Source organism: Papaver somniferum, chromosome 5 (genome assembly GCF_003573695.1).
Source record: "Papaver somniferum cultivar HN1 chromosome 5, ASM357369v1, whole genome shotgun sequence".
NCBI classification, from domain to species: Eukaryota; Viridiplantae; Streptophyta; class Magnoliopsida; order Ranunculales; family Papaveraceae; genus Papaver; species Papaver somniferum.
In genome coordinates this window covers 55,243,253-55,270,073 of record NC_039362.1, presented here as the reverse complement: position 1 = coordinate 55,270,073, position 26,821 = coordinate 55,243,253, and the positions used below count along the sequence as shown (strand labels likewise).

Genomic DNA, 26,821 nt, shown 5'->3' with positions numbered 1-26,821 from the left:
AGATAGCATATCCCATTGTGTAATCAGCTTCAAAAAGGAGGCATCAAACATAATAAACCAATCATAATCATCCTGACTGTGCATATGATTATTTCTAGTATGCATCCTAGCTTTATCCTGAACCTGAATGGCTTTGCTGTCACTACAAGAATTGAATTTCTGGTAGGAAGTTCTTGTGTTTTCAATAAGCTTATGCACATCAGGCACAATTTTATCAAAATGGACACTATTTCTAAATTTCCAAATGGACCAGATTATGAAGGAAATAAGATTATGCTTAGTAGTTATATTCCTATTATTCATCCAAGATTTAAACCACAACATGATATCAGAATGTCCATTGGCACAATAAATGTTACTGAGATTAAAAGCATCCCACACATGTTTAGTAAAGTTACAGTGAACAAACAAATGCATTTCATCTTCTAATTCCTAATTATCGCACAACAAACAATAAGGATGAGAATCCTTCACATATTTAGGCATATTACTTTCCAGAGTCAAAGCACAAGAGACAACTTTCCAACAAAACATGTTAATTTTAGGTAGCATATTTAAATTCCATAATTGTCTCCAAAATATGGCTTCATCCTTATCAAAGTTCAATTTAGTCAGGAAATTGTAGACCGATTTAGTATTAAGATTGCCAGAAATGGTAGATTTCCATATAATCTTATCATGTGTATTGATGTTAGTAGTTACATAATTGATAGCATCATGGAAAGACAAATCAATATATTTACTGATGATATTCATATCCCAGTTTCCATCAGGATCCATCAAGTCACAAACATTTATAGGCATATTGCAATCAACATTAATAGGAGACAAGAGATGAACTTAATTAGGTAACCAGAAGTCAAACCAAACATTTGTAGATTTCCCATTGTTAATTTGACATAGATGGTTTGATTTTATAATGTAAGGCCTTTCCTGATACTAGTCCAAATCCATGAAGTTTTATGCTTTCTAGTTTTCTTTAGAAGATTCTGGTTTCTGAAATATTTATGTTTAAGAATTTTTGCCCACAACTGATCTTGATTGTGAATAAGCTTCCAAGCCAACTTAGTTATGAATGCAAGATTATGTTTATGGGGATTTCTAATCCCTAGACCACCTTGGCGAATGTCTTTAGTTATACTAGGCCATGCTTTAGGGTAGTAACATTTTTTCTTGTTCTTCTTTTTCAACCAGAAGTCTCTATGAATTTTATCGAGGTTGTCTAAGGTATTTTTGGGAAATGCAAGATACTGCATTTGATGATTAGGATAGGCACTAAGCACATTTTTAATTAAGACTTGTGCGTCCAGCTTGGTTAAGCATTTTTCCAATCCAACCTTGGAGGACAGCGTAGTAAATAAATAAATGTGAGCGCCAGGTCGAATAACTTATTAAATGAAGTTGCACACTATTACTGTACATAAGATGGATATTTATGTCATTACAAGTGTTGCATAGATTTAAGGAGAGACTAGTGATCCAAAATTGGCTGGGGGTTAAGAATTATGCACACTTGCCACCACTGTACCACCTCCTGGCACACTAAGGCCAATTTAAGTTTAAATTTAAAATAGTTAATCTTTAGCTACAATGTTGATTTTTATTGTTACTGTGGATTAAATTTACTTCTACCAAAAACATCTCAAATAAGTACTGTATAGTAACTTTTTTAGATTTCCCAGGTAGTGAGTAGTAACTTTGCTTCACTCAAAATTTGAAAATAGTGCAAGAAGAGAATAATGACTCCATTCACTCGTCTGGGTCCGCCTGGTTGTCTTTTCTCCGCCATCTGCCCTAATCATACAATTATCATTCGGGCTAACATTTGTGGGCTAGATTGAACTGTTAGATTGTCCAAAAAGTGTGGAAATTTTTTTTACACTGCTAGTCGATAGTTCTCTCTCCTAACAACTGCTCGCAGTTCAACTATCAGCGAGATTGAAATGTTAAACCGTTCAGCACTCAAAAAATGGTCTAAACGCTGAACCATTCAGCGCTGAGAGAAAATTTTCTGATCTAACGGCTGAGATTTAAAGCACTGAACCGTTCAGCACTGAGCGTCGAACGGTTCGGCATTATATGGTGGTCCCGCTGCTAATCTAGCTGTTAGATTAGCCATCCCATAAGACTTAGGAGGTTGTCTATGCTTACGTGGATGGCAAATCTAACAACTAGATATCTAGCCCATAGGACTAAGCCTTAGGCTTCTCCTCGTTCACCTAGGCATGTAGCTTTCGTTTTTTTTACCTCTGAGTGAGTCAGTCAAACAGTCAAACTAGTAATACCTCCATTCGACTATTCTTCGTCGATTCTTCACTTATTCAGTCTGTTTTTAATGGTAGGTCCACTACTAGAGTACAGTTGCAGACTTGCCGTGATAAGGTGGAGGTTTAGTACCCTTCGATCAGAGTCTATATCTTTAATATATGTGCTTAGCTCCCCGTACAACCCTCATGCTATGGATTCATAAAGTGATGTATATCCTCTTAAGAGCAGTGCTTTCTTGCGCAGAAAGCTCACTAAGCAAGGTAGATTAATTTGTTTTCATCTTTTACCGACAGCTGGCAAATACATGATTTTAGAAATATATCCTTTTAATTTATTACTGTTTCACCCGCCATTTTATCAACTTTTTTCGACGTCTTGTCTGATACTTTCCACCATTGCCGTTAAACTGAACTTGGCAAACATCAAAATGAATCATATCAACAGGTAGAGCCATAGTTTTCTAAAGCGAGTCGAATCATGTGCATCTTTGAATTTTTTTTTGCAAAAACAGTTCTGTTAACAGAAGAGAGTATATGAAGAGATCTCACTTTTGTTTTTTGCCTGAGTTATTAGTTTAGGGTTTGTGTTTTTGGCTATCATTTTAACCATTGTGTCATTTTGATCTTCTGATCAAGTTATGGAGGGTAATAAGATTCTCAGGCAGGGGCGAAGAGATGGCATGGGTACTACCATTATCACGCTTAGAGATGGCAAACCATATCTCAGAGTTGAGATCAACAGGGAAGGTACTAAGGGATGGCTTATCTTATCAGCAAATCAGAAACACCCCAGTCTGGAGATACCAATTTTGTTGAATTCCATTGTCCCAATTCCTAATCCACCACTCGATCAAATTTACTACTCCCTCTGTTTCTGAAAGACCGCCTGTATTCCTTTTTCGTCAGTTTTAAAATTGTGTCCAGTTTCTGTTTATAGTCATACTTTTTCAATAAACTCTCTAATATATCCTTGAATTCTTTATAATCATAAATCCATTTTTAACGTGACCCAATCTAAAATATTAAAGAAATTAGTATAATTGAGGAAACAAATATATCATTCATTCCTTTTAAGAAAATATACATTTAACTCTAAAAAATAAATTCCTTATAAAGTTTATACTTCATAAATTCGATATCTTTTAAATTTTCCTTTTATATTTCGTATTTATAATTCTCACAACAATTTTGGATAGTCTTTATTACTAGCATTTTTATTAAAATAAAATAGGTAAGTAACTAAGGATAGTCAAGTAAAATAGTATGGTCTCCTTAATATTCTGAGAAAGTCAAAGCGGACTATCTTTGTGAAACGGAGGGAGTACTACAATGGTAACACTAGGGATGTTCATGGTCGGTTTCGGCTCGGTTTCCAGCCAAACAAAAATCGAAACCAATATTATCGGTTTCTAAGAATGTAAATCAAACCAATCCATTAACCATTGGTTCGGTTTCTTAATGGTTCTAGCCGGTTTCGGTTAATTCCATTGGATATCGGTTAACCGGCTACTATGTCAGTTTCAGGAAACTGACCGTTCAAATCTAAAAAAGAAAAACATAGTTCAAAGATTTTCAAACCTACCTACATTCACATTCCATACACAATCCAAATTCATAGCATTCTTAAACACAATTCAAAAGATAAAGATTACATCTTCTTTCAGTTTCACCAAAACTTGTATAAAAAAATAAATAAACTAAGTCGGTTCTACCTAAGCATCCACAGTCTCCATAGCAGCTAAACAACATCGACACTTTCCATGCATCCACAAAATCAACTGATAGCTTCAACTTTCCAGGGTTGCTGACTGCATTAATCAACTAACATCAATCATTATAATGCTATTAATCAACTAACATCAATCATTATAATGCTATTAATCAACTAACATCATTATAATCAACTGCATTAATCAACTAACATCCACAATATCTAATTCAGGTATATTTCTACTTATCATGAATTACCTTGGTACTCCTTAGTCCTCAACATCATCATCTGTTATGTTTACGAACATGGATTTAGAGAGAGAGTCCAAAAATTCTGCAATGAACAAATACACAATCAGTAGTATACAATGAGTGTCCAAAAATTCTACAAACAAATTAACAAATGAAATAATACCTGAACTAACTTCCTCTTTTGGTCCCAAGGAGGAAATATCAAGATCAGTCGGCGTCTTCAACCAATTTTGAGCACAAATCAATGCCTCAACTGTTGTGGGAAGTAAAGAACTTCGATATGTTATATCTAAATCTGATACCAATTTTGAGCACAAGGGCAAGGACGTGAGCAGCGCATCTCACTTGTAATAAACCTTTCACTAAATCTGAATTCTTTCTGAGCACTTGGTTTTGCAGATATGTTATAGCTACATCGTTGGCAAAAACATTATCTAAAGTTATAGTAAACACATTTTCGATCTCCCAACCTAACAAGCATGTTCCTATCATCCTACCAATAGTCTCACCGCTATGACCTACAATTTGGATGAAACTAATTATCTTCGTGTGCAACTTCCAGTTAGCATCTATCCAATGTGCATTAATAACCATATATCCCAACTTCTGAAGTGAGCTCCATGTGTCAGTGGTGAGGCAAACTCTGACTTTATTAACCTTGAAATAATTCTTGAATCTCTCCTTCTCGTACGCAAACAGTTCCATAACATCTCTCCGTACAGTGATACGAGATGGTATCTTGAATCTACTCTCAAGTACCCTGCAAAATTCTCGGAAACCTTCCCCCTCAACTATTCTAAAAGTCTGCTCATCCACTATGATGAATATAATCAATTCTTTTCTACACGAATCCTGACAAAAAGTTACAACAACTAACTTTTCATCTTCTCCCAACCTAGCAGGTTCAAAAGAAAGAGTCGACTGACCGGAATCCTTAGGAATAAGATTCAGACACTTTCTTAAATGGTTATTCAAGGAGCCAGTCCCATGTGTAGAAGAGTCAGCTTTCATTCTCTGTTTACATTTCTTGCAAGTTACCATTATCGAAGGAGGAGGGTCCAGATCAACGTGATCCCATACCCATGAAGTTTTCTTCCGCTTCTTAGAAGCTGGTGCAGTGATGGTACCAGCATCGGAAACATTGTCAACTGGTGCAGATGAAGCTTCACCCGTAGTTAGTACTTTTCCAACTGAACTAACTTCTGTAAAGGCGTTAGAAGATCTTGGAGGAGGATGTAGTGGTGGCAACAATGCATTTGAGTTAACGGAAGCCTGAATATAAACAAGGCAGAAAATTCAAATCAGATAACATGTAAAAAATCATATCAAAGTGCATTCAAATCATATGACATGCAAGAACGTTGATAAGTGAACTTACAAACTTGTCTTAGTTCACTTATCAACAGGATGATGCGCTTTGCTTCCAAAAAGAAGTTAAAGAGGAGAACTAAGAGAAGTGTTTCATTAAAAAATCAAGCTAAGAATCAAAATACCACAACAGTGAAACAATGGTGCATTTTAATATGTCAATCAATGGCACATAGTCCCATTTTTTGGTATTGATTCCTGCATATATTAGCCTTCAGTACCATTGATGTCCAATTTTAATGATTTTCTATCCACCCGCACAGAAGTTAATTAGGTAGAATTTTAGCTGAAAGCGCTGGTAACCTTTTCATGAAATATACTATTAATTTGTTAAAGTTTAGGCTAACTCTTAGCAGAGTCCTGATAGAATTTTAGCTGCTAGACGACCGCAATACAATCTATGTATAAGGAAAAAAGTCATTGGAACTAGTAGAAGCTAGAAAGAAACATGTGGCATGAATTTCCAGAACCACAACGGTGAAGCATTTTGACCTGCACCAATTTGTTCTAAGTTCTTACCATGTATATATAAGTCATTAATCCTATGCATCACATTCTTCCATTGCATAAAATCTGAGTCACTAACAAAATGCCAATCAACAAACCAATATAGCTTAACCAATAGAAAATATACTACTGTAAAGTTGGACTGATGATATAAAGACATAATAGAAGTAAATTGCAATACATAACTCACTAAGTGCCAGTACCATTTGGTTCACATAAACGTTACTAGTAATTTAATTTCAAATTGAAAAACTCAAAAAAATCTACAGAATGATAAGAATATTACTTCCAAAACCCAAAGAAGATTACCAGTTTATAGGTATATATATTCAACTCAGTTCACAACCACCCGGAAGTCATGGGATTAAGTCATGTCTTGCTACCATTATCATCATCATATTCAACTAAATTTAACAAGAATGAGACCTAAGAATCAGGCCAAACTGTGATATGCAAGGTGCTGGATGCACCAGGCGCTTTAAACAAGACTTTTCGCATTGGCAGACCATATAATTTATATACATTACTATTCACTATCACAAGCACAGTTGCAAAACAAAACAAGAAGGGTCACTAAGAAACCCAAGGCTAGTGTTGTAATAAATAAACGCAACAAATCTACTCAAGAGAAGTTACACAGGCCTAAGGAAATTTGGCAAACAAAAAACCAAACTACAGAAGTTTTGCTCACTGTTATTATGTTCATTGTTATGTTACTGCTGCTCTATTATTATGATTAGTTGTTATATAACAAAATTGATAATCCAAATTTCACAAACTAATTATCAAAACCAGAATCAAACCCAAACTAGTTGAGAAATAGGAACTAACGGGTGTTGATTATGAACCCTCCATGATTGAATCAAAGGGAACCTGCAAAATCAATTATGAAAAATCAATTTTAGTAAACCCTAGTTTTTAAAATTATAAATTATAAGCTTAAATCAGCAAAATTATCATCATCATCGAGTTGAAGTACCTTGAAATGATGAAAACAGTCGACTTAGATAATCGATCTGGTTATGTGACAAGTGAGAAGATGTTTCTAAGTTTGAGAATTTCAGTACATCTGAGAACTGAGAAGATTGAGAAGAAGAAGAAAAACGAAGATTGAGAAGAAGAAGAAGAAGAAGAAGAAGAATAAGAAGAAATACGAAGAGAAGATTGAACTAGGGTGGTGGTTTCATTACGGCTGGAGATGGTGGTGGACTGGTGTAGAAAATGGCGAGGGTTTTTGCTTCTGGAGACTGTTTACGAAGAGGAGAAGAAGAGAAAGAAAATGTGTAGCGTAGATTTAGAAATTAGGTTTACAAAGTGTGTTATAGACGTGGTAGATTAAATCTATATGATTTTAATCAATGGTCTATATTTATCGGTTCCCCAATGGTTTTTGGTTCGGTTTTCAGGTCAAACCAAAACCAAACCAATAATGTCGGTTTTTCAATTTTTTTTGCCAAACCAATACAAATCTAAATGGTTTGGTTCGGTTTCTTGCTTATTGGTCTGGTTCGGTCGGTTTCCAACGGTTAACCGACACCATGTTCTGCCCTAGGTAACACAAAGCTGGTTTTGTACAGCCTGGTTTAATTGGGGGCCATAACTTCTAATTGGGGGCCATGGAATTTTGTTTGCCCCCCAAAATTTTCAGGGGTGTAAATATCGCAATATGAATATACTATTTTACCCTTCACTAATTGAAAATCAGTTTCAATAATTAACTACCCTAATTAAGGTCCCTAATCTATATACCCTAATTAAATCAAAGAGAAAATCAGTTTTTCTTTTCATCTTCATCTTCCTCTCTCCCTTTCTCTTCTCCACCTCCACCATTAACGACTCCACCTCCACCGAGGAAAATTCTTTGATAAAGGGAATGGCTCCAATTAGAGGGTACGTGAACTTAAACCCACCTCTTATTCGATGTTTTGGTTGTTTTTTGATTGTGTAATCGAGATTGTAACTGAAAAATAGAAGTTACAGAGTGAGAGTCGTTAGTATCGAAGAAATAATTCCCTAACGACTCTTACATTGCATGTTTTTTTATGAAAAATCGTTAACCTGTTAGTGTAAATATGACGACCCTTGTTCTGCTACTTCAACCTTTTGTGCCCTAGAATAGAGTCGTCGCCATATTAGGTTGAAGATGACGACTGTAGTTTGACGACCCCAAATTAGTGCGTAAGGACTCTGCGTTGAACTTGAACTGCCTTCTGTTGGAGAAAACGATAGAGTCGTCAGTAGTATATAATCCCTAGACTAGAGTCGTCAGTAATCTATAATCCCTAGAGTCGTCATCTCTTTTATAGGGTCGGCAGTTACTTGTTTGACGACCCAAGTTTAATCTTTAACGACCCTTTAAGGACCAAAATCATCCTCACTGTCCAATTTTTGCAAAGAGTCGTTACCTTATAAATTACAGTCGTTACTTTGTAATGAAGAGTCGTTAGTTTGTTAGAGCATATCATTGACGACTCTTTAACTGATAGAGATAAAGTTAGATGTCTTATAAAAAAAATCGTGTTTGGAATGTAGTGACAAGAAAACGAAAGACAAGTTTGAAATCACGATAACTCCTCCTTCGAAACCTCCCCGCAACGATAAATACTTACTTGCCGGTCCACTGCGCGGAAGAAGGCCGAGTGAGGTATCATTTTCTATCACCGAACCAAGAGGCAGGAAGGTGGTGGTCGAGGTCGAGATGGTCGACTTCAACTTATGTTAATTTTACTTTATGAATTGAACTTAAGTGTGTGTTGAAACAACTTAAGTGTTTGGTTGGAGTCTTTGTTTCGAGTACTTTTATGTTTGGTAACTCCTGTGTTTGTTGAAAATACTATGTTTTCAAGTATGCTCGTTAGAACCATGAAGTACTCCAATGCAGACAACATTTCCCTTCCTCATACCAAGGGTCGTCATCTTCGTTTTATAGTACTTTGACGACCCTAATTGTATTTACCACTTCAACACACAGAGTCGTTAATATCCTCAAACAGAGATCTAACGACCATTTTTCCCAAAACATCCAGGAGATGGAAAGAATATTTCTGGATAGAGTCGTCAGTGTTTATAATATTTCTGGATAGAGGCGAAAAAAGACTGACGACTCTGCATGACCTAGCTGAAAGAGTCGTCAATGTTCATCAAACAACGCTAACGATTTTTCATAACATGTAAAAGTTGCAGGTGAAAGTCGTCAAAATAATCTCAAAAAGGCTGACGACTACAGAGAGTTGTTAGTTTATCCTACACCCGACTATAACGACCCTAACACTGGATGTTTCAATGGTGGCCATTAATCGACCACTTGGAGCACCATTCAGACAATTTGAAGAGTATAGGAAGTTTACCTGATTGTTTTGGCCTTGGGGTTCCTCATTTTAAGTGTTGGTTCCTTCATCTTGAGCAATGGGATCTTCATTCCAACCATTGTTCATGCCTTCCTCTATCAACATCTCCTCATCAAACATCCAACCCATATCATTAGTTGAGACAATCTTACCATCAACACAATCATTATTGTTATTTGAAGCTTCACCAATCTCATTCCCTCCACTTGAATCACTCATTTGTAAAAACCCTAGGTCTTCCTCTCAAAATTCCTCCTCTTCTTCTCAACACATAACACATAAAACACATTTTCCACAATTTTTTTTCCTAAAATCAGATTTTAATCTAAATACACTTACCACACTAATCAAACTAATTAATTCCTAATATTAATCATATAAGGACAGTTTTGTCATTTAGAAAATATTTTTTTAAGGGGTGATCCAAATTAGGATTGGATGACCTTTTTTTGTCACGTAATGCATGGCCCCCAATTAGAAGTTATGGCACCCAATTAAGTTAGGTTGTACAGGAGTGGCTCCACCCCACAATATGATGGTTTATTTACAGATATTGGGCGAGCTGTTAGACGAAGAACAACACCCCGAGATGTCTATCACGTTGTTGTAGATGGATCGCATATGAAGGAAACTGAAAGAGGTGGGTACGGTGCAGGTATTAGTGATCACAAGAACGAACTGATTCTCACCATTGAAGGCAAGTCTCCTCAAGCTCAAAACTCAATGTTTCACGAAGTTGAAGCCGTTTTTGTTACTTTGAAAGTATGTCTCCAGAAGTCCACTTTAGATTATGGGTTTTTTCCGACTGTGAAGCATGCGTACGTTGCCTACAGGATAAGAAATACTGTTTTACTGATAGAGAGATGAAATCCTTCGGAATGATTACCTGGAAACTGGTTAAAAAGATAAGAAAACTAATTGCTGATCACTTCTCTGGTCGGGGGAAATTTGTTCGTTTCTTCAATGCTGTCAGGGAGGAAACTTATGTGGCTGATAATTGCTCGAAAGTTTATAACGAGGAAGGCTACCTTATAAGAGAAAAATCAAAGGGCGAGTTAACTCCAATGTCTGAATATTTGGAGCAAAGGTACATGGACTCCGACAATCAAGGATTTATTCGATTCAAAGACGGTAACGACTGGTTCGATCGAAGTTAGATTAGATTTAAACTCCTCTCTTTTTGCTTAATTCTCAATCAGTATCCTTAATTATTAACTATCAGGACTCTTAATTAGTAATAATTTATGGATGTTTCATTATTATTAATTTGGTAGTTTTATAGTAGTATTTAAACTCCTCTCTCTTTTGGTTTGCTTAATTTTCAACCAGTACTCTTAATTAGTAGTATTAATTTATGAATGTCTGATTATTATAAATTTAAGAATGTTTTAATTTTAAATTAATTTGTGATTAGTATACTCTATAATTTTGGATTATATATATTAGACCAAAATGTAAAAAATCTCATTCCAATTCACTCCCAGACCTCCTCTCACAAATAAAACTAGGGTTTTCCCACTAAGAAAACAGAGAAGTAAACCAAGATTCATTTTCTTAAGGTTTCAATCTTCAATATATCATCATGATGACACAGATGAGCAAAAAAACGAAAGGTAAATTCTTCAATCCCTGTTTCTGTTTTTGTTTTCAGGTTTACATCAATTGTTTAGATTGGTTGTAATTTTTTTTCTGATTTTTTGAGGTTTACCATTTGATAGATAGCTCAACACCATCTCTTTGTTCCCTGTGTTATAAACTTGGTTTGTGTCAATCAGCTCAACTGTGATATGTAATTACAGTGTTTAGCATGTCTTGCATGGAATTGGTAGTGAATAAAAAGGATATAAATGTCTAGAGACAGCTAGAGGTTGAGTAAAATTTTCTAGAGTACTCAGAGAAATGTTGAATTTGAGATGGCCAGTGGTAGTGAATTTGATGTGTGTGCAATTCCAGATTTTAGTTGGACTGTTGGGCTTAAGGAGTTGCACATCCTGCTGTTAGAACTTTCTCAGCGGTTGGAATTGTTGGACCAACCTTCTTCCTTGTGATTCCCATGTTTGCATTTGTGTTTGAAATTGGTGCTTTGGTCGCAGAGAAAGAACTTAAGCTGAGTTAGGTATTGATATGATTCTCTTGTTTTTATTGTCCTTGCATAGTTTCTGATATAGAGAATCCCTTTGCAATGCAATTTCATTATTATTTATGTTTGAACTTCCAAGCTATGCCTACAATGGGTCTTTACGAAACTGCCTACTGGTTGTCATGGCTCACATGGGAGACTGTTTCCACTTTTGTCTCCTCGCTTTTCATTGTTCTCTTTGGGATGATGTTTCAGTTCGACTTTTTCCTAAATATTAATTTTGGAGTTCTTTTCTTTGTTCTCTTCCTTTTCCAGATATATATGGTAAGTTATATGCAGTCTTCATCACTTCTTTATTATTCTGCAAGCTAAAAGGTTTATGAGTTCTTTTGTAGTTAATATATTTTATTTACTGACTAGTGATGTTAGGTTGGCTTAGTGTTCCTGATTTCCACTTTCATCAGTAAGGCATCATCGGCAACGACGGTTGGGTTCTCCATATTAGTTGTCGGCCTTTGGACCCAGGCAAGATCAACTCTCTCAATTCATACAACAATTCCCAGTACTGTTTTCAACTAAAATATTCTAATAGTTTCTTGTTCTAAACATCTTGTTACAACATTTGGATTTCCTTAAACTGATACCACCTCTATGATTTATCGGATTGTTTGGTCACTCTTCTCTCCTAATCTTCTTGCTAAAGCTCTTAAAACACTTGGAGATGTGACAGCTACTTCCGAAGATAGTGGGATCGGCTGGAGCGGTCGGTCACAGTGTCCAGTGACTGAGACTGATTGTGTGATAACAATTGTATGTCCACACTTTACCTCAGACATGTACTTACGAAAAGAGGAAAATTTCTGCATTAATTACACTTACCCAATTAAACATGTCTCAACAGGCTGACATATATACATGGTTCGTGGCGACCTTCTTTCTTTGGTTTCTTTTGGCTCTGTACTTCAACAACATAATCCCAAATGCATCAGGCGTCAGAAAATCCTGCTTTTACTTCTTGGACCCAGGGTACTGGACTGGACGAGGTGGAGGCAAGGTATCAGGTACTTACTTACTTAACTTTCAAATATTTTTCTCCTCCAAGTTGTCCTAGTTCTTAGTTTTTGGTGTATGAGATAATTGTTTTCTTCACTTTTACCAGAGGGTGGCATTTGTAGTTGCACGGGTGCAATTCCACCATGGATAATACTAATCCAGATGATGACGATGTCCGCGAAGAGGAAAGCATCGTAAAACAGCAAATGGCTGAAGGAAGTAATGATCCAAATATCGCAGTTCAGATACGTGGTCTTGCAAAGACGTACCCTGGGACACTAAATATGGGTTGCTGTAAATGCAAGAGAACATCTCCTTACCATGCTGTCAAGGTAATTCAATTTTATCTTGATACATAGTGTGTCGAATCATGAAGAGCAGGCATGCTAGTTGTTCCTCCTCCATGGTTCTGAGATGCCTGAACCAAAGATGCATGATCTCAATCCTGCCTTTAACTTCCTACTTATTCATGAAGGGTCAGAATATCCAACCCATAAAAAACTGCAATCGTTCTTCTCATTTTCCGTGTTACTATCTTTAGGGATTGTGAGTAATCTTTGCGAAGGATCAGCTATTTTGTCTTCTAGGACACAATGGAGCTGGAAAAACAACAGCGATTAATTGTTTGACTGGAAATACACCCGTCACAGGAGGAGATGGTAATAGTTACTAAGATCATAAGTTTCATGAGTACTTTTAATTTTTATGTTATACACTTTGATGGGCTTGGTCACTTAAATGAATTCTCTATTTTTCTTGAACAGCGTTGATTTATGGTTATTCTGTACGAAGCTCTGTTAAAATGTCAGATATTCGAACGTTGATAGGAGTTTGTCCATAGGTATGATTTTCCATATCCAATTGTTTGCTTTGCAAAAGGAAATTTAAAAATGTAGCATATGCTCAAATAAATGAAACTTGAACTGACCTCTTTGTTGTTTTTCATTAGTTTGATATCCTTTGGGAGGAATTATCCGGACAAGAACGCCTTCATCTCGTTGCTAGTATTAAAGGCCTCCCCCCTGCTACAATCAAATCGGTACGTTATAGCTCAAAAAAGATATTTCTCTACCTCTTATATCTGGCTATGTGCCGTTTTAGTTATGTATAGCTGGAATTACTCAAAGGTGGCATCACTATTTAAATATCGATATTCCTAGTAGAGTCTCGTATATGGAAAATGATATAGTGGCAACAACAGGTTGTTGATAAATCCCTAGCCGAGGTGAAGCTTGCTAATGCAGCAAAAGTTAGGGCGGGAAGCTGTAGTGGAGGGATGAAAACGTCGACTCAGTGTTGCAATAGCTCTTATTGGAGATCCAAAACTGGTTATCTTGGATGAGCTGGTATGCAATTTTTTTTGAATTACATTTTAACAAATTTCAGAGATTTTATTGTGCCAACCTAAGTATAACATGGGGCAAGTTTTCCACCATGTTGATGAGGGTCCTAAACAGTTCCTTAATCACATGGCGGGATCCTCTTGTCCCAGGTTAAAACAAAATTAAACTCTTTCTTTTGTGAAACATCAAGTTTATTCAATGCCCATTGACATTTCCTTGCAGACTACTGGAATGGACCCAATCACCCGGAGGCATGTGTGGGACATCATAGAGAATACTAAGAAAGGGCGTGCAATTGTTCTTACAACTCACTCAATGGAAAAAGCTGACATTTTAGGGGATCACATAGCAATTATGGTTAAGGGGAAGCTCCGATGCAGTGGAACATCAATCAGGTTGAAATCACGGTTGGGACTGGTTTTATTGCTAACGTGAGCTTCCTTGAGAGCACTCCAGGACATTGTTGACTAACTTCAGTGATCTACCTTGCAGCATTTGGATGTAGTACCCAAAGAGGAGAACAGATCTTTCTTAACATTTGTTATTCCTCATGAAAAAGGACAACTAACAGTATGTATTGTAGCAGATTACTGGAATGTACTCATTCTTTATTTTTTTTGCCATTTCATAATTGTCTCCGAATACCTTGAAGTGAACATATTTTTGTGTTTGTAATGTGTAAATATGGAACGTAATAATTAGTGCGTACTACAGTTTATCATTGTTCTGTTTCTTATTTCTAAAACATACTCCTACTCTTCCTGCAGAATTTTTTTGAGGAGCTTCAAGATAGAGAGAGAGTTTGGCATATCAGACATCGAACTCGGACTTACAACCCTTGAAGAGGTGTTTTTAAATATAGCAAAACGAGCAAAGCTAGAAAGTGCAGTGGCAGAGGGGACTTTAGTGACTCTGACTTTAACATCTGGGTTACTACTAGAGGTAAATTCTGTTTACTTTATCATCAAGAAATTCTGCGAAATTAGGATCAAATTCTAAAATTTTGGTTGGTTTCTAAGTTCACACCAACTTTAGATTTTCAAACGTTAAAAATTGTGAACGATTATAGAATTATCCCCAAAACACCCTACGGTCTATTATATCTGTGGCTTCAACGGTAACTGAAATCTGTTGGCTTTCTGATTGAATGTCTGACTTTTTATTTAGATACCAAGAGGAGCGTATTCCTGGAACAGAATCTACAGAAAATCCAAGAGGTCTTATGGTTGAAGTATACTGGGAGCAAGACGAAACCGGTGCATTATGCATTTCAGGTCATTCGCCTGAATCTACTGTACCCAGAAATGCTCAACCAGTCGCTGCAGCTACCACACCAGTCTTGACTAGGCAAAGGAGTTTCTTAGGCAGGACGCAACTTGTTCATGGTATCATCTTTGACCCTACTGAAATCGAGGGCTCAAATCACCGGCAAACTTTCCGACATTTATAGCAATTGCAGTATTATACCACCACTAGCTTATAGTGTCATACGTGTTTGATACTTCATTTTCTTCTTCCAGTTATATATTTGATCACTGTGTTATAAATTTTTCTTTACTCCTACTGCGTCGTGAATATTTGTATTATTATCAATGTAATTATATGTAGTTTCTTAATATGAAATGCTTTCTATCTTTATACAACATTTACAAATGTACTGTAACCCATTAAAATTTTAACCAGTTTGAGGTAGTAGATATATTTAGGTACATTTAACAGCTGTTTTCAACTGTATGAAAGCAAGAAGGACTCTTTATATTCTTAAACAACACATCACAATCAAGAAGAAATGTCCATGCTCCAGTCATATGATTCACCTAGAAATACAAAGAGTAAAAAGTAAAGTATAACCACCTCCCGTAATCCAACGGCTCCCAATAAAAGTGCACAGATTTTAATGGGATTTCGTAAAAATTCCAGTGGGGTACACTTAAGAAAAGAAAACTGCATTTAAAACTACGCGCTATTTCTCTTAAGGGGTTGATGTTGTCAGTTAGTTTTTTTGGTAATTTTTGTTTCCTTTTCTTTTTCTTCTTTTGTTAAGAACAGAATTTAATGAGAAAGCATCTTGGAGTAAATGGCTGGATCAACTTTGATCATTAAAATCTTCCTAAACCAATAGAATCATTTCTTCTACACCATCCAAGAGAAGAAGAAGAATTGCAAGAGGTAGAAGGAGAGAAAGATGGTAGAGGTATTGGAAGGAATACCTCTACTGGTACAACAATTCATAGCATTGTTCAAGAAAAACATACTATTGTCATGGAGAAATAAGAAATCATTTTTTGGGCAATTATTCTCGCCGGTTGTCTTCATACTCTTATTGGTTTGTGTTGATAAACTTATGAATTCTGGTTTTGGGTCGGCCGGAACTATAGATGTCCATGATCCTGAAGCTTTCATTATTCCACCAATTCCTCCGTGTGAAACAAAGAACTTCATCCAGCTTCCTTGTTATGATTTCGCGTGGAGTGGGAATCAAAGTCCGAGGATTCAATCAATTGTGGAGAAGATAATGTTGAACAATCCTGGCAGGCCCATCCCTTCAGAAAAGGTAAATATCTCATCCAATTGTTATAATCAGGTGTTAGAATAGCCCCAGAATCTAGATTTGTGCATTTCAATAGCATTGGTTGTTCATAAAGTCCATAGTCGATGTGCAAATATATTTATTTTGTTCATAATTTATGTTCTTGGTTCTAATTGCAAGACGCTTTCAGTCTTATCTGGGTATTAATCAAGTTCTAACACTTTTGGGTGTGTTGGAATTGGCAGGTCAAATCATTTAATACAAGTGCTGATGTAGATGATTGGCTTTATAGAGAGCCAATGCATTGTGTTGGGGCCTTACACTTCATTGATAAAAGTGCTACTGTAATAAGCTATGGGATACAAACAAACTACTCAAGTACGACGATACGAGGAGTAAGTGAAGACCCTCTTTTTAAGTTTCAATTACCATTTCAAATTGCTGCCGAGCGTGAAATTGCGAGGTTTCTTAATCAAGGTAACACATTCATGCTCATCGTCTCATTCATTTTTCTTTCTCTTGTCTCAGTCCTTCCTTTGGTAGTACTGCTGGTACTCCTATTCTGATAATTTCCAGTTTATGTGCCAGACCCAAATTTAAAGTGGAGTGTTGGATTGAAGGAATTTGCATATCCTGCAACCGAATATGAATCTGCATTTGACCTCGCAGGATTGGTTTTCCTTCTTGCGATAACAATGTTTCCTTTCATATCGCAAATGAGTTCTTTGGTTGGGGAGAAAGAACTTAAGCTGCGTCAGGTAATGCGCTTGTTCTTGTTTTTTTGCTTTTCTTTTACATATTTCGGGTTTAAGAAAGAATTAAAAACACTTGATGACAAGCATTGGTATCCCATTTTCATTATGTACAGGTGATGTCTATAATGGGTCTTTATGAATCCGCATATTGGTTATCATGGCTCGTATGGGGAACTGTTATCATATTCATTTCATCGCTTCTTACTGTTGCCTTAGGGGTGATATCTCGGTTTGACTTTTTCGTGCACAATAGTATTGTGGTTTTGTTCTTTTGTTTCTTCCTGTTTCAATTCAGTATGGTAAGTACCTTGGGCATTCTTTAATACTAAATCATCATCAGTATCACTTTGAAATCCTTGGGTTCTTACTTATGATGCTAGATTGGTTTCGCCTTTGCGCTTTCAACTCTCCTTAGCAAGTCATCAGCAGCAAATACTATTGGTTTCTTTATTTTTATCATCAGTTATGTAACCGGGGTAAGATCTGTCTCAAGCTCGTACATGTACAGTAGTATGTTGTTGTTGTTAAAATAACAATGGTGTTAATGTTGATGCAGACTCTTGTTCCTGTGGATCTCGTGAAAATGTTCCCAACAAGATACAGAATTCTGTGGAACTTCTTTCCTCCTAATATTTTCAGTGGAGTCATTCAAGTACTTCAGGCGGCGACAAGAACTCATGATGATAAAGGAATTAGCTGGAATAACAGAAATAAATGTACTGGTATAATATTTCCACCTGACGGGCCGTGTTCAACTATGGTATACTCTCACTTAAGGCTCTACTAAAGGACTTGTTCATCCGATAGTTGCATCTTTTGATCTCCTGGTTTTTTGTTTCCAAATAAAATTGGCATTTACTTGATTATGTATGATTTTGATAGGATGATACATTTAAATGGCTTGTGGGGAACTTCGTTTTCTGGTTTCTTTTGGCTCTGTACTTGGACAATGTTATCCCAAACTCATCTGGTGTACGAAAATCAGTCTTTTTTTTCTTGAATCCGCGCTACTGGACTGGAAGCAGTGAAGGTAACTCTGCTGAAGGTAATAAGCTGACCTTTTCCGTCCCCGTGATCGTCCAAGTTATCTTGCTATTTATCGTGAACAAAGGACTCAATCTTTACATTTCATTTCCCAGGTTGTATTTGTACAAGTGAAGTTCCACTATTAGATGAAAAGAATCCAGATGATGAAGATATCCTCGAAGAGAAACGTATGGTGAAAGACCAAATGAGGGAAAATTACAACATGAACAACGATTCAAATATTGCGGTTCAACTACGTGGTCTTGCAAAGGCATATCCTGGAACAATCAAACTCAAGCGCTGTGGTGGTTGTTGCTGTACATTAACCAGAACTTCAACTTACCATGCTGTCAAGGTAACAAAACAACCTTTTAAGAGTTGTTCTAGTTGTCTAACAACTGTCATGATTGGGCGTCCGACCATGTTGTGTGCAAACTGAGTTGAATGTTGAATAGTTGCTTCAACTATGTTGTATAATTTTCAGGGTGTGTGGATGAACTTTGAAAAGGATCAATTATTTTGTCTTCTTGGACCTAATGGAGCTGGAAAAACTACTTTGATAAACTGTTTGATTGGCAACATACCCGTGACAGGCGGAGATGGTAATAACCTCTTTATCAGGATATTAGTTACATGGTTTTCTATATGCAAGTGATGTCTAATAATCACCTTATTTCACCATCTATCCACAGCTTTGATATATGGGAATTCAGTTCGAAGCTCGGTTGGTATGACAAATATCCGAAGACTCATAGGAGTTTGTCCTCAGGTTTGCATTTTACTTTTCAGCTCAAGAACATGATAATTCGTAGTCTGAAAACCAAAGAATAACAATCTTTTGAAACTGTGTGCTTGTTTATATAGTTTGATATTCTTTGGGCGGAGCTATCCTGTCAAGAACACCTCCAGCTCTTTGGAAGTATCAAGGGTCTACCCTCTTCTTCACTCAATTCGGTACATCCTTTGCGATTCTGAAAATCTGCAATTCGAGTTTGCCATTTTTCCTTCTTTTTTTGAGTTAACTTTATAAAACTGTTACTGGCAAAGCAGATTGTCAAGGAATTACTAGCAAAGGTAAAGCTTGCTGATGCAGCAAGAGTAAGGGCCGCAAGCTGCAGTGGAGGGATGAAGCGTCGCCTCAGTGTTGCTTGTTCTCTTATTGGAGACCCAAAATTGGTCATTTTGGATGAGCCGGTAATCATAATTGCACTTGTTTTAAATACATGGGTTTAAGGGATACTCATTTAGTGTTTGTGCAGAACAACAGACTACCAGTTTCAGTATGAAACAAGAACCTTCCCTTTTCTTTGTTGCTGCTTTCTGATCCTAGGTACTTTTTGGTACCATAATCGAACAAATAGTAACAAGAACAGCCGTGAAAAATAATACTTTTTGGTTGGAACTGTCATTTAGCAATAGTGAAATTGAAACAGCAACTGACTGAGATTTTTTGTACATTCCAATTTTAGATGGTTCAATAGCCAGATGGGGATATGCACCATGGATGTCCCAATGGGTTGATGATTTCATATTTATGTGTATTTCATTTATATCTGAGAGTACTCGTTTGATGTATAGACCACAGGAATGGATCCAGTTACTCGTAGACATGTATGGGACGTAATAGAGGACGAGAAGAAAGGCCGTTCAATTATTCTGACGACTCACTCTATGGAGGAAGCTGACATATTAGGAGACCGCATAGCAATTGTTGCAAAGGGGAAGCTCTGTTGCATTGGTACGTCAATAAGGTTGAAATCACGGTTCGGGACTGGTTTAATTGCTTCAGTTAGCTTCGCAGAGAGCACGTCAAGACAAGGAGATGCAATAACTGAACCTCATCATGAGGCTGTGAAGCAGTTCTTCAAGCATGTATGTCACATTTTCAGTGATGTTAGTTACTGAAGCAATTTCTTAAAATCCATTCTCCGACTTACTGACATCTTAACTTGCAGCATTTGGATGTGGTACCTAAAAAGGAGAATAAGTCATTTGTGACTTATGTTATTCCTCATGAGCAAGAGCCATTTTTATCGGTAAACATCCAATTCTCCTTTTTGGTTTTACAAACTGTGCCTTCTGTGCTCAACTTGATATTGTAATGTTATTACAGGAATTTTTTGATGAGCTTGAAGACAGAAAGTATGAGTTTGGAATAGCGGATATCCAACTTGGTTTGACAACACTAGAAGAGGTCTTCTTGAACATTGCCAAAAAAGCGGAGCTAGAAAATGCTTTAACTGAAGGAAACTTGGTTAATATAACATTAACATCTGGGCAAACACTAAGGGTGAGTTCATACAACTTCCATCACATATGCAAACAAGCACGCAAGAATTTGCTTATACTTTGTATCTACATTCTACTACAGAAACTTGATTAGTTGGTGGCTTTTGCAGATACCCAATGGTGCAAATTACGTAGGTGTTCCAAAGACAGAATCTGAAGAAAATCCAAGGGGGCTTTTGGTTGAAGTACTCTGGGAGCAAGATGATAATGGGTTTCTCACCATTTCAGGTCATTCGAAAGAATATCCAGTACCTCCAAATGCTAAAATAGTTGCTTCAACTGCAAAATCTTCAGGCAATCCCCAGTTAGGTAAACCAGAAGTAGGGATCATATACGATCTTACTGATACTGAAGCTTCAAATTTGAGATAAGATTAGAATCATGCAAATCCATTAGTTTCTTCTTCTTTTTTCACTCATGGAAATTGATAATGCTTCAGAATTTTTGCTCAGTTTTACCATTCTGCAAGAGTTCAATTTTAAAGCTTATCATTTTTTAAGGGTCTAGTGAATTGAAGCCTTCAAACTTAGACAACATTTCATTCACTAGTCCAAAAGATTTATGACATTCTTGGAAACTTGGACAACATTTCTTTTATCAACTTTTGTATTCAACCAAAACAGTAAGACGAGACCGAGGAATCAAAAGCTTCAACTTCCATGTTCATTTGAACCAGACCCCCAGATTGGAGATTCTATTATAAGAGCCAAAATAAAAGTATGACAACCAAAAGATGGGAATAATTTGTCCAGAACATAAACCAAGCCATAAACTAATGCCTATAAATTATCAACTCTTTACATGCACTAAAACAAACCCCAATACTAGCAAAGGTCTTTGCTCACTACACACACACACACACACACGAAACACCTGCTATCATTCCAAACCCAGTTCTTTTAAGGTTTTACAATTAGAACTTTACTCCAAAAAGATCATAGTAAAAACTGCAGACAAGAATTTTCATCTCTACTATATCAATAACCTCCTTCCCATAGCATCTTCCAAAACCATCTATTGGAAACTCACCTTCTCCATTCAGCTTGGGCAACCTTCTCTGGAAAAGGATAAAAGGAGAGAGAAGTTAATGACCTGTGTTCCACAAGGATTTGCGGAACTATAACCAATCCATCAAAAAAAGTGACTGAGTGGAAGCAAAATAAGAAAGAAGGCTTTTGTAATGCTTGCTTACCGTTTCCATCTCTGGAAGTTAGCAAAGATCTGTCAGTTTTGGATGCTCCTTTGCCGTTTGATTGGACCACCCTTTGAGTTCGTGGCGATGATGAACTCATTTTTGCATTGGTCAAAGAGGGCAGAGAATGTCTCCTTGTAAAACCGTTCTTTTCAACCACATCGTTATTAATCCTCGGAGAGCCTTGTCCACGAAGCTTTGCCTTTGCAGATTCAGTTGCCGCCATATAGCTTGGAATACTTGGACTATTTCTCAAACCAATCTCCAAATTCTCTTGCTTTGCTGGGAAAGAAGTTCTTCTCTTGGTGATTTTATGGTTCTCATTACTGGTTTGATCATCCTTAGAAACTAGCTCTGTGTTGGTCTCAGGAATATTTTCGTCTTTTGTACTGTTTTCCAAAGGTGGAAATTCAATTTGTGAATGATCTTCAAGCAACACATCAACCTGTACCTCTGCTGCCAACAATTCCTGAGTAGGTTCAACATCAGCCTGTCCAGCCACCACAGCTGCTGTATGTTGGACTTGTACAGCACATTCATCAATGGCCTTCTCCGAAATTTCACAGGCTGAAAAACTCGATAATTCTCCCGTACTGTTGTTAGGCTTCTCTGCCTCAACTGGAATATTAAATTGTTCAGTCACTGGAACTGTTGAAACCTGCTTTACTTCTGCAATGGACTCGCTCATGGAATGGTTTGGGATGTCGGCAGATGGGGAATTTGATGGCTTCCGCAGACTGCGTTTTGGCTCCTCAGTTTCAGTTTCTGGCTGACTAGCAGGTTCTGCGCTTGCGTTAGAAACCTTTCTCAAATTGCGTTTAACTTTCTCAAGCTCGCTTTGTGGATGTTCTTGAACTGGATCTACATGGTGAGCAGCAGCTTTCCTCAGGTTGCGTTTCGGTTTTTCGGACTCTGAGGTGGATAGTGCAGAGCTGGTGTCAGCACTGGCCATAGGAGCCTTACGAATAACACGCCTTGACCGACTTGGCTCAGTTACCGCATTGTGGTTGGCTCCTTGCCTCGTCTGAGATTTCGTATCAACAACTTTCTTAGGTTGCAGAAACGGTTTCCAGAAACGCGATAATGTCCAGCGTTCAAGCCAGGCCCAGGCTGAATTTGGTTCATCGGGACCAAATTGGAGCCGCAGATGCATCGCCTTTGATGAAGAACCAAGATACTGAAAAAACAATGAAATCAATTCGCGTTAGTAGATCCTATAAATATAGAAATATATGTATACATAACAGAAACGGAACTGCTGAGTGCTGATAAAAATTATCAATAGCTGGGCAGGTACGTGCAGTAAATTAAGATTTCTTGTACTTCTCCCGCCTAACACACATTAAACTTTCTGCCGATGTGATGGCAAAATGTGCAGTACTCTCCAACCTGGTATCATTGGTAAACCTGACTTCCTAAATTGCATAAAGGGGCATGTTTAAAGTTATTATAGATTCGCTCATGTTGTCACTGTTTACACAATCTATCTTTGCTATTAATATATTTCTGAATTTAGCACAGAAGTAAAAAAAAATATCAATTTAGGTTGATAATCAACTACATGGAAACTGTCCCTCTCTGGTCAGCAAAATGTTCCTAGCTAGCTAATCGTTGCTTTCATTGTTACTGTTATAGTGTTATCTAATGTTGTGTGTCATGCCTGTGCAAGAAACAGTATAGAACATGTAAACAATTTCATTTATGATTTTACACAGCACTACAGTAATGCCAGATAATCAGATATCCAGGACTATAACAATCATAATCCTTGTTTTCCATCCACTGGATCAGATCCACAGAAAACCAGCTCTCAGCCTAGGCATGTCTAGCATTACCTTGGTGGTGTGTTTAATTTTGACATGCAATACAGAAAGAGATGCCTTCCTTCAGTTGTTAGGAACGTGATGTTTCGACTCAAAATAAAACCATTAAGATGGGTTTTCCTCGGGTTATTTCGCTTAAGGGCACACATTCTTACTTTGAAGTCCCAAACAGATACTCCCGATGAACAGACAGGCAACCATATCAAAACAAGATAAATGAAACTCGTTATACCTTAGTAACAAAGGCATTTACTCGTGGCTTCTCTTTTCGCGCGGGAGCACTTAATCCGGTAGAATCAGAACGCTTCACACCCTGGACAACAGTTCAAATTAAATTTTCCATGACACACTGAGACAGGCAACTGAACAACCAGTTCAACTACCAATTATAAATACTTGGAACTCAGGAAACAAAAAGGGAACTGATTAAATATAAGAAAACAAAGAACGCACAAAATTAGAACCCTAACGCAAAAAAATGTTAGAATTGACAACATTAGACAACTCTCAGAAACAAAGAGCAAAGACACAGTGACAACGCTAACCAAACAACAAGGACACAAATGAATGAACCAGTTGGGACGACTAGTTCGGCGAGTATCAGACACACCAGCCTTAATGACCTAGGCATTAGTAAATGTGCCTCACTCAGCCTTAATGTTTGGAAATAGACCTTTGACACCAAGCAACTGACAGCTTGGTACTTCCGTACAAGAACTTCGAGTCATGGGTAAAGAAAAGACATGAAATCTTTCTATTCAATTAACTCAATAGACCACAACAGCTATGAATCAGCTAAACTAATACTAAAGCTTCAGGAAATTACCAGCGGTTTTCTGGGACTGGACTTCTTGGAAACTTCAATATGACCATCAGAAAGTGTGACTCTTTGACCTCGAACCAATGCCTGTAGTTTCACTATTCTCTGCATACAACGTAAAGTAGCACGAGCTTGCCTTCTCACCAGATGACCACGTACAAGTGCCTGCAGCCTTATAATGCCTCTGAGAGCGCGAAATGCCCTACGAGCCTTCAGAAAATTATGCTTATATTAACACACGAATTAAACTCATCACTTTGAATATAAAACAAACCCATTGGAGTCAAGTCTAAACAAAGGAACTTTACCAGGTAACCCCTAAAAGCAGCTTGCACCATAGTAGCCGATTTATATTGCTTGGTTCTATCTAGATCAGATGGGAGTTGTTCTTGGTCTTGAGGCAACGAGACAACCTCATTGCTATGTAGATTGGGCATCGTCCCTGTATCTGTATCTGAGTTCCCTCCTTGTTTATGGGTTGTACCAGATGCAGGTTGTGAAATAATGGGTGGTGACACAACCAAATCATCAGATGGCGCCTTAGCAGTAATCCGTGTTTCTTTCACATTTCCAGCTTTCTTCATCATATGACAAAAGAACATCAATTAGACGTCTACAGTTAAAAACTACAATATACTGAAAAGTGAAAACCAATAAAGGGAAGTCGGAAACCAATTAAAGCCTAAAATACTTTTTTTCCTCAATGAAAGTCGCAAACAGTCTCACTTGAAAAGAACCAATGCAGAAGAAATCACGGCAATGTGTTTGTCCAGACAACATACCGAACCATCTCTTCCTTTTGACACACTCGACCGCGATGATTTCTTCCCTAACAGGATAGTCTTAAGCCACTTTCCTGGAGATTTTCCCATTGCGGAATAGTCCCAACCAAAAACCACAAGACTAGGCAATGAATTGCTGCACGTACAAACACACTTAAATTATAAAGAAACTAAAATTGAATTTCCAACACACGAGCAAAGAATATCGTACTTCCACAGCAAAAGAACTAAACTTATAAGAACTACTTGTAAATAAGAAGATCTTGTGTAAAACCCCAAACTCACACTATCAAAAACATAATTACATTTCACAACACCAACTGACATACCAAGAATCTAAATGGAAACAATACTAATACAAAATCGTTCAAACCCATCCAAACAGCCAAAAAGATTTCAGTACCACATGGCATTCACACTCACATTCACTTCCCAAAACTAACCCCCTAAACAGAAAAACCACTGAGTTTCTTCCTAACATACACTCTGGTACCAACTTTACTAACAACTCTTCTACCAAACCACACAAACGTAAGCTCATGATGAACACAAACAAAAACCTAGATCAGGAAAATAACCAAAAACCCATGATCAAACAATGCAGAAAAATAACCAATGAGATTACAGATCTGAAACTTACCACAAAAATGCACTCCAAAACCCTTGAATCTAACTTTTCTGAACCCAAACAAAACAAACCCAGTATGAGTTTCAAAGATCCAAAGATGAAAATGGCAAAATGAAAACAAAAATCTTGTTACAGAAAAGGAGAAAGTAATTTTAGGGTTTTGGATTGAGATTGAAGCAAAGGTGAGTAAGTAAGTACCATGAGAGTGTGAGTATGGAAGTGAACAGAATGGAGCCCACCACAGTCACCAAACTTTCTTTCTTTTTCTTCTCCACTCTCTCTCTCTCTCTCTCTCTAAAAAAGGAGAAGGAAGACCTGGGCAGATACTGCAGAGACTGAAGAAGAAAAAGGAACCCAAGGGATTATCACGAAGGGTTGAGATAATAATTGTTAATTAAGTACTAATTAATTAGTATATTAATTAAAGAAGGGTTGAAACTTGAAAAGGAATATTTGACACCTTCCATGGCTCCAACTGAACTTCTTTTAGAAAACAAGTGTCCAGATTCTGAGATAATTTATAGTACTAAAATAATGCGTTGTTTGTATACCCTTTTAGACTCATGTTTTAAAATATAGTAAAATTTTAATAATTCAAATAAGTTTCATTTATGTGAAAGATAATTTGGGGATATTTGCTTCTTTGGTTTTTAAACTGAACTTTTATTACATTACTTATAGGGTACCCTTTGAGACTCGTATTTTGAAAATCTAAAATTAATAATTTTTATTTTATTTGAGTAATTCTGATTCTCCAATGGCATGTGTGTGGAGATAAAAGTCAAAATACACCTAGGAAACACATAGATTTTCTATAAAATCATTCTCCAACCCGGATGTCAGAAATCAATGTATGCATGACTTTAGGTTGAAAATGTCAAGTGGAATGTCTAGTTTCCCACATTCTCCTTGACATTGTCTATCATCCTAGTTAGCTGTTTTTGGTTAAAAATATATTTTATTTACTAAAATTAATTCTAATACAATAAAAATCACTTCTAGATCTAATAAAATCTTAAAATTACCAAACATAAAATTTACATTTAATA

At 36.9% G+C, this 26,821-nt stretch overlaps 2 protein-coding genes and 1 pseudogene across 4 annotated transcripts; 2 read left to right on the top strand and 1 right to left on the bottom strand.

Annotated features, from left to right (window-relative positions):
• Window positions 1-12,062: 12,062 nt before the first annotated feature.
• Window positions 12,063-15,572, top strand: LOC113281612 (annotated as a pseudogene).
• Window positions 15,573-15,909: 337 nt separating this feature from the next.
• On the top strand, window positions 15,910-21,124 carry LOC113281610 (ABC transporter A family member 11-like). 2 transcript variants are annotated; one of them, XM_026530397.1, is made up of 16 exons: window positions 15,910-16,481; window positions 16,703-16,934; window positions 17,046-17,215; window positions 17,326-17,430; window positions 17,593-17,688; window positions 17,769-17,972; window positions 18,095-18,257; window positions 18,352-18,593; window positions 18,723-18,840; window positions 18,931-19,007; window positions 19,103-19,192; window positions 19,289-19,432; window positions 19,817-20,110; window positions 20,194-20,274; window positions 20,352-20,528; window positions 20,638-21,124. In XM_026530397.1, exons 1-16 carry the CDS (start codon window positions 16,113-16,115, stop codon window positions 20,896-20,898), a joined length of 2,823 nt encoding a protein of 940 aa, XP_026386182.1. In that variant the 5' UTR covers window positions 15,910-16,112; the 3' UTR covers window positions 20,899-21,124. The 2 variants fall into 2 exon arrangements, with proteins under 2 accessions (XP_026386182.1, XP_026386181.1); XM_026530396.1 differs by having other exon boundaries at window positions 17,326-17,511.
• A 108-nt stretch (window positions 21,125-21,232) lies between these two features.
• Window positions 21,233-26,232, bottom strand: LOC113281611 (protein IQ-DOMAIN 31-like). Of its 2 annotated transcripts, XM_026530398.1 has the most exons (8): window positions 25,971-26,232; window positions 25,785-25,822; window positions 25,145-25,280; window positions 24,671-24,940; window positions 24,369-24,572; window positions 23,775-23,855; window positions 21,720-22,896; window positions 21,233-21,584 (listed from the first exon to the last, which is right to left on the bottom strand). In XM_026530398.1, the coding sequence occupies exons 3-8, from the start codon at window positions 25,232-25,234 to the stop codon at window positions 21,553-21,555; spliced, it is 1,854 nt and encodes a 617-aa protein (XP_026386183.1). In that variant the 5' UTR covers window positions 25,235-25,280; window positions 25,785-25,822; window positions 25,971-26,232; the 3' UTR covers window positions 21,233-21,552. The 2 variants fall into 2 exon arrangements, with proteins under 2 accessions (XP_026386183.1, XP_026386184.1); XM_026530399.1 differs by lacking the exons at window positions 25,785-25,822; window positions 25,971-26,232 and having other exon boundaries at window positions 25,089-25,219.
• Between the last annotated feature and the right edge of the window lie 589 nt (window positions 26,233-26,821).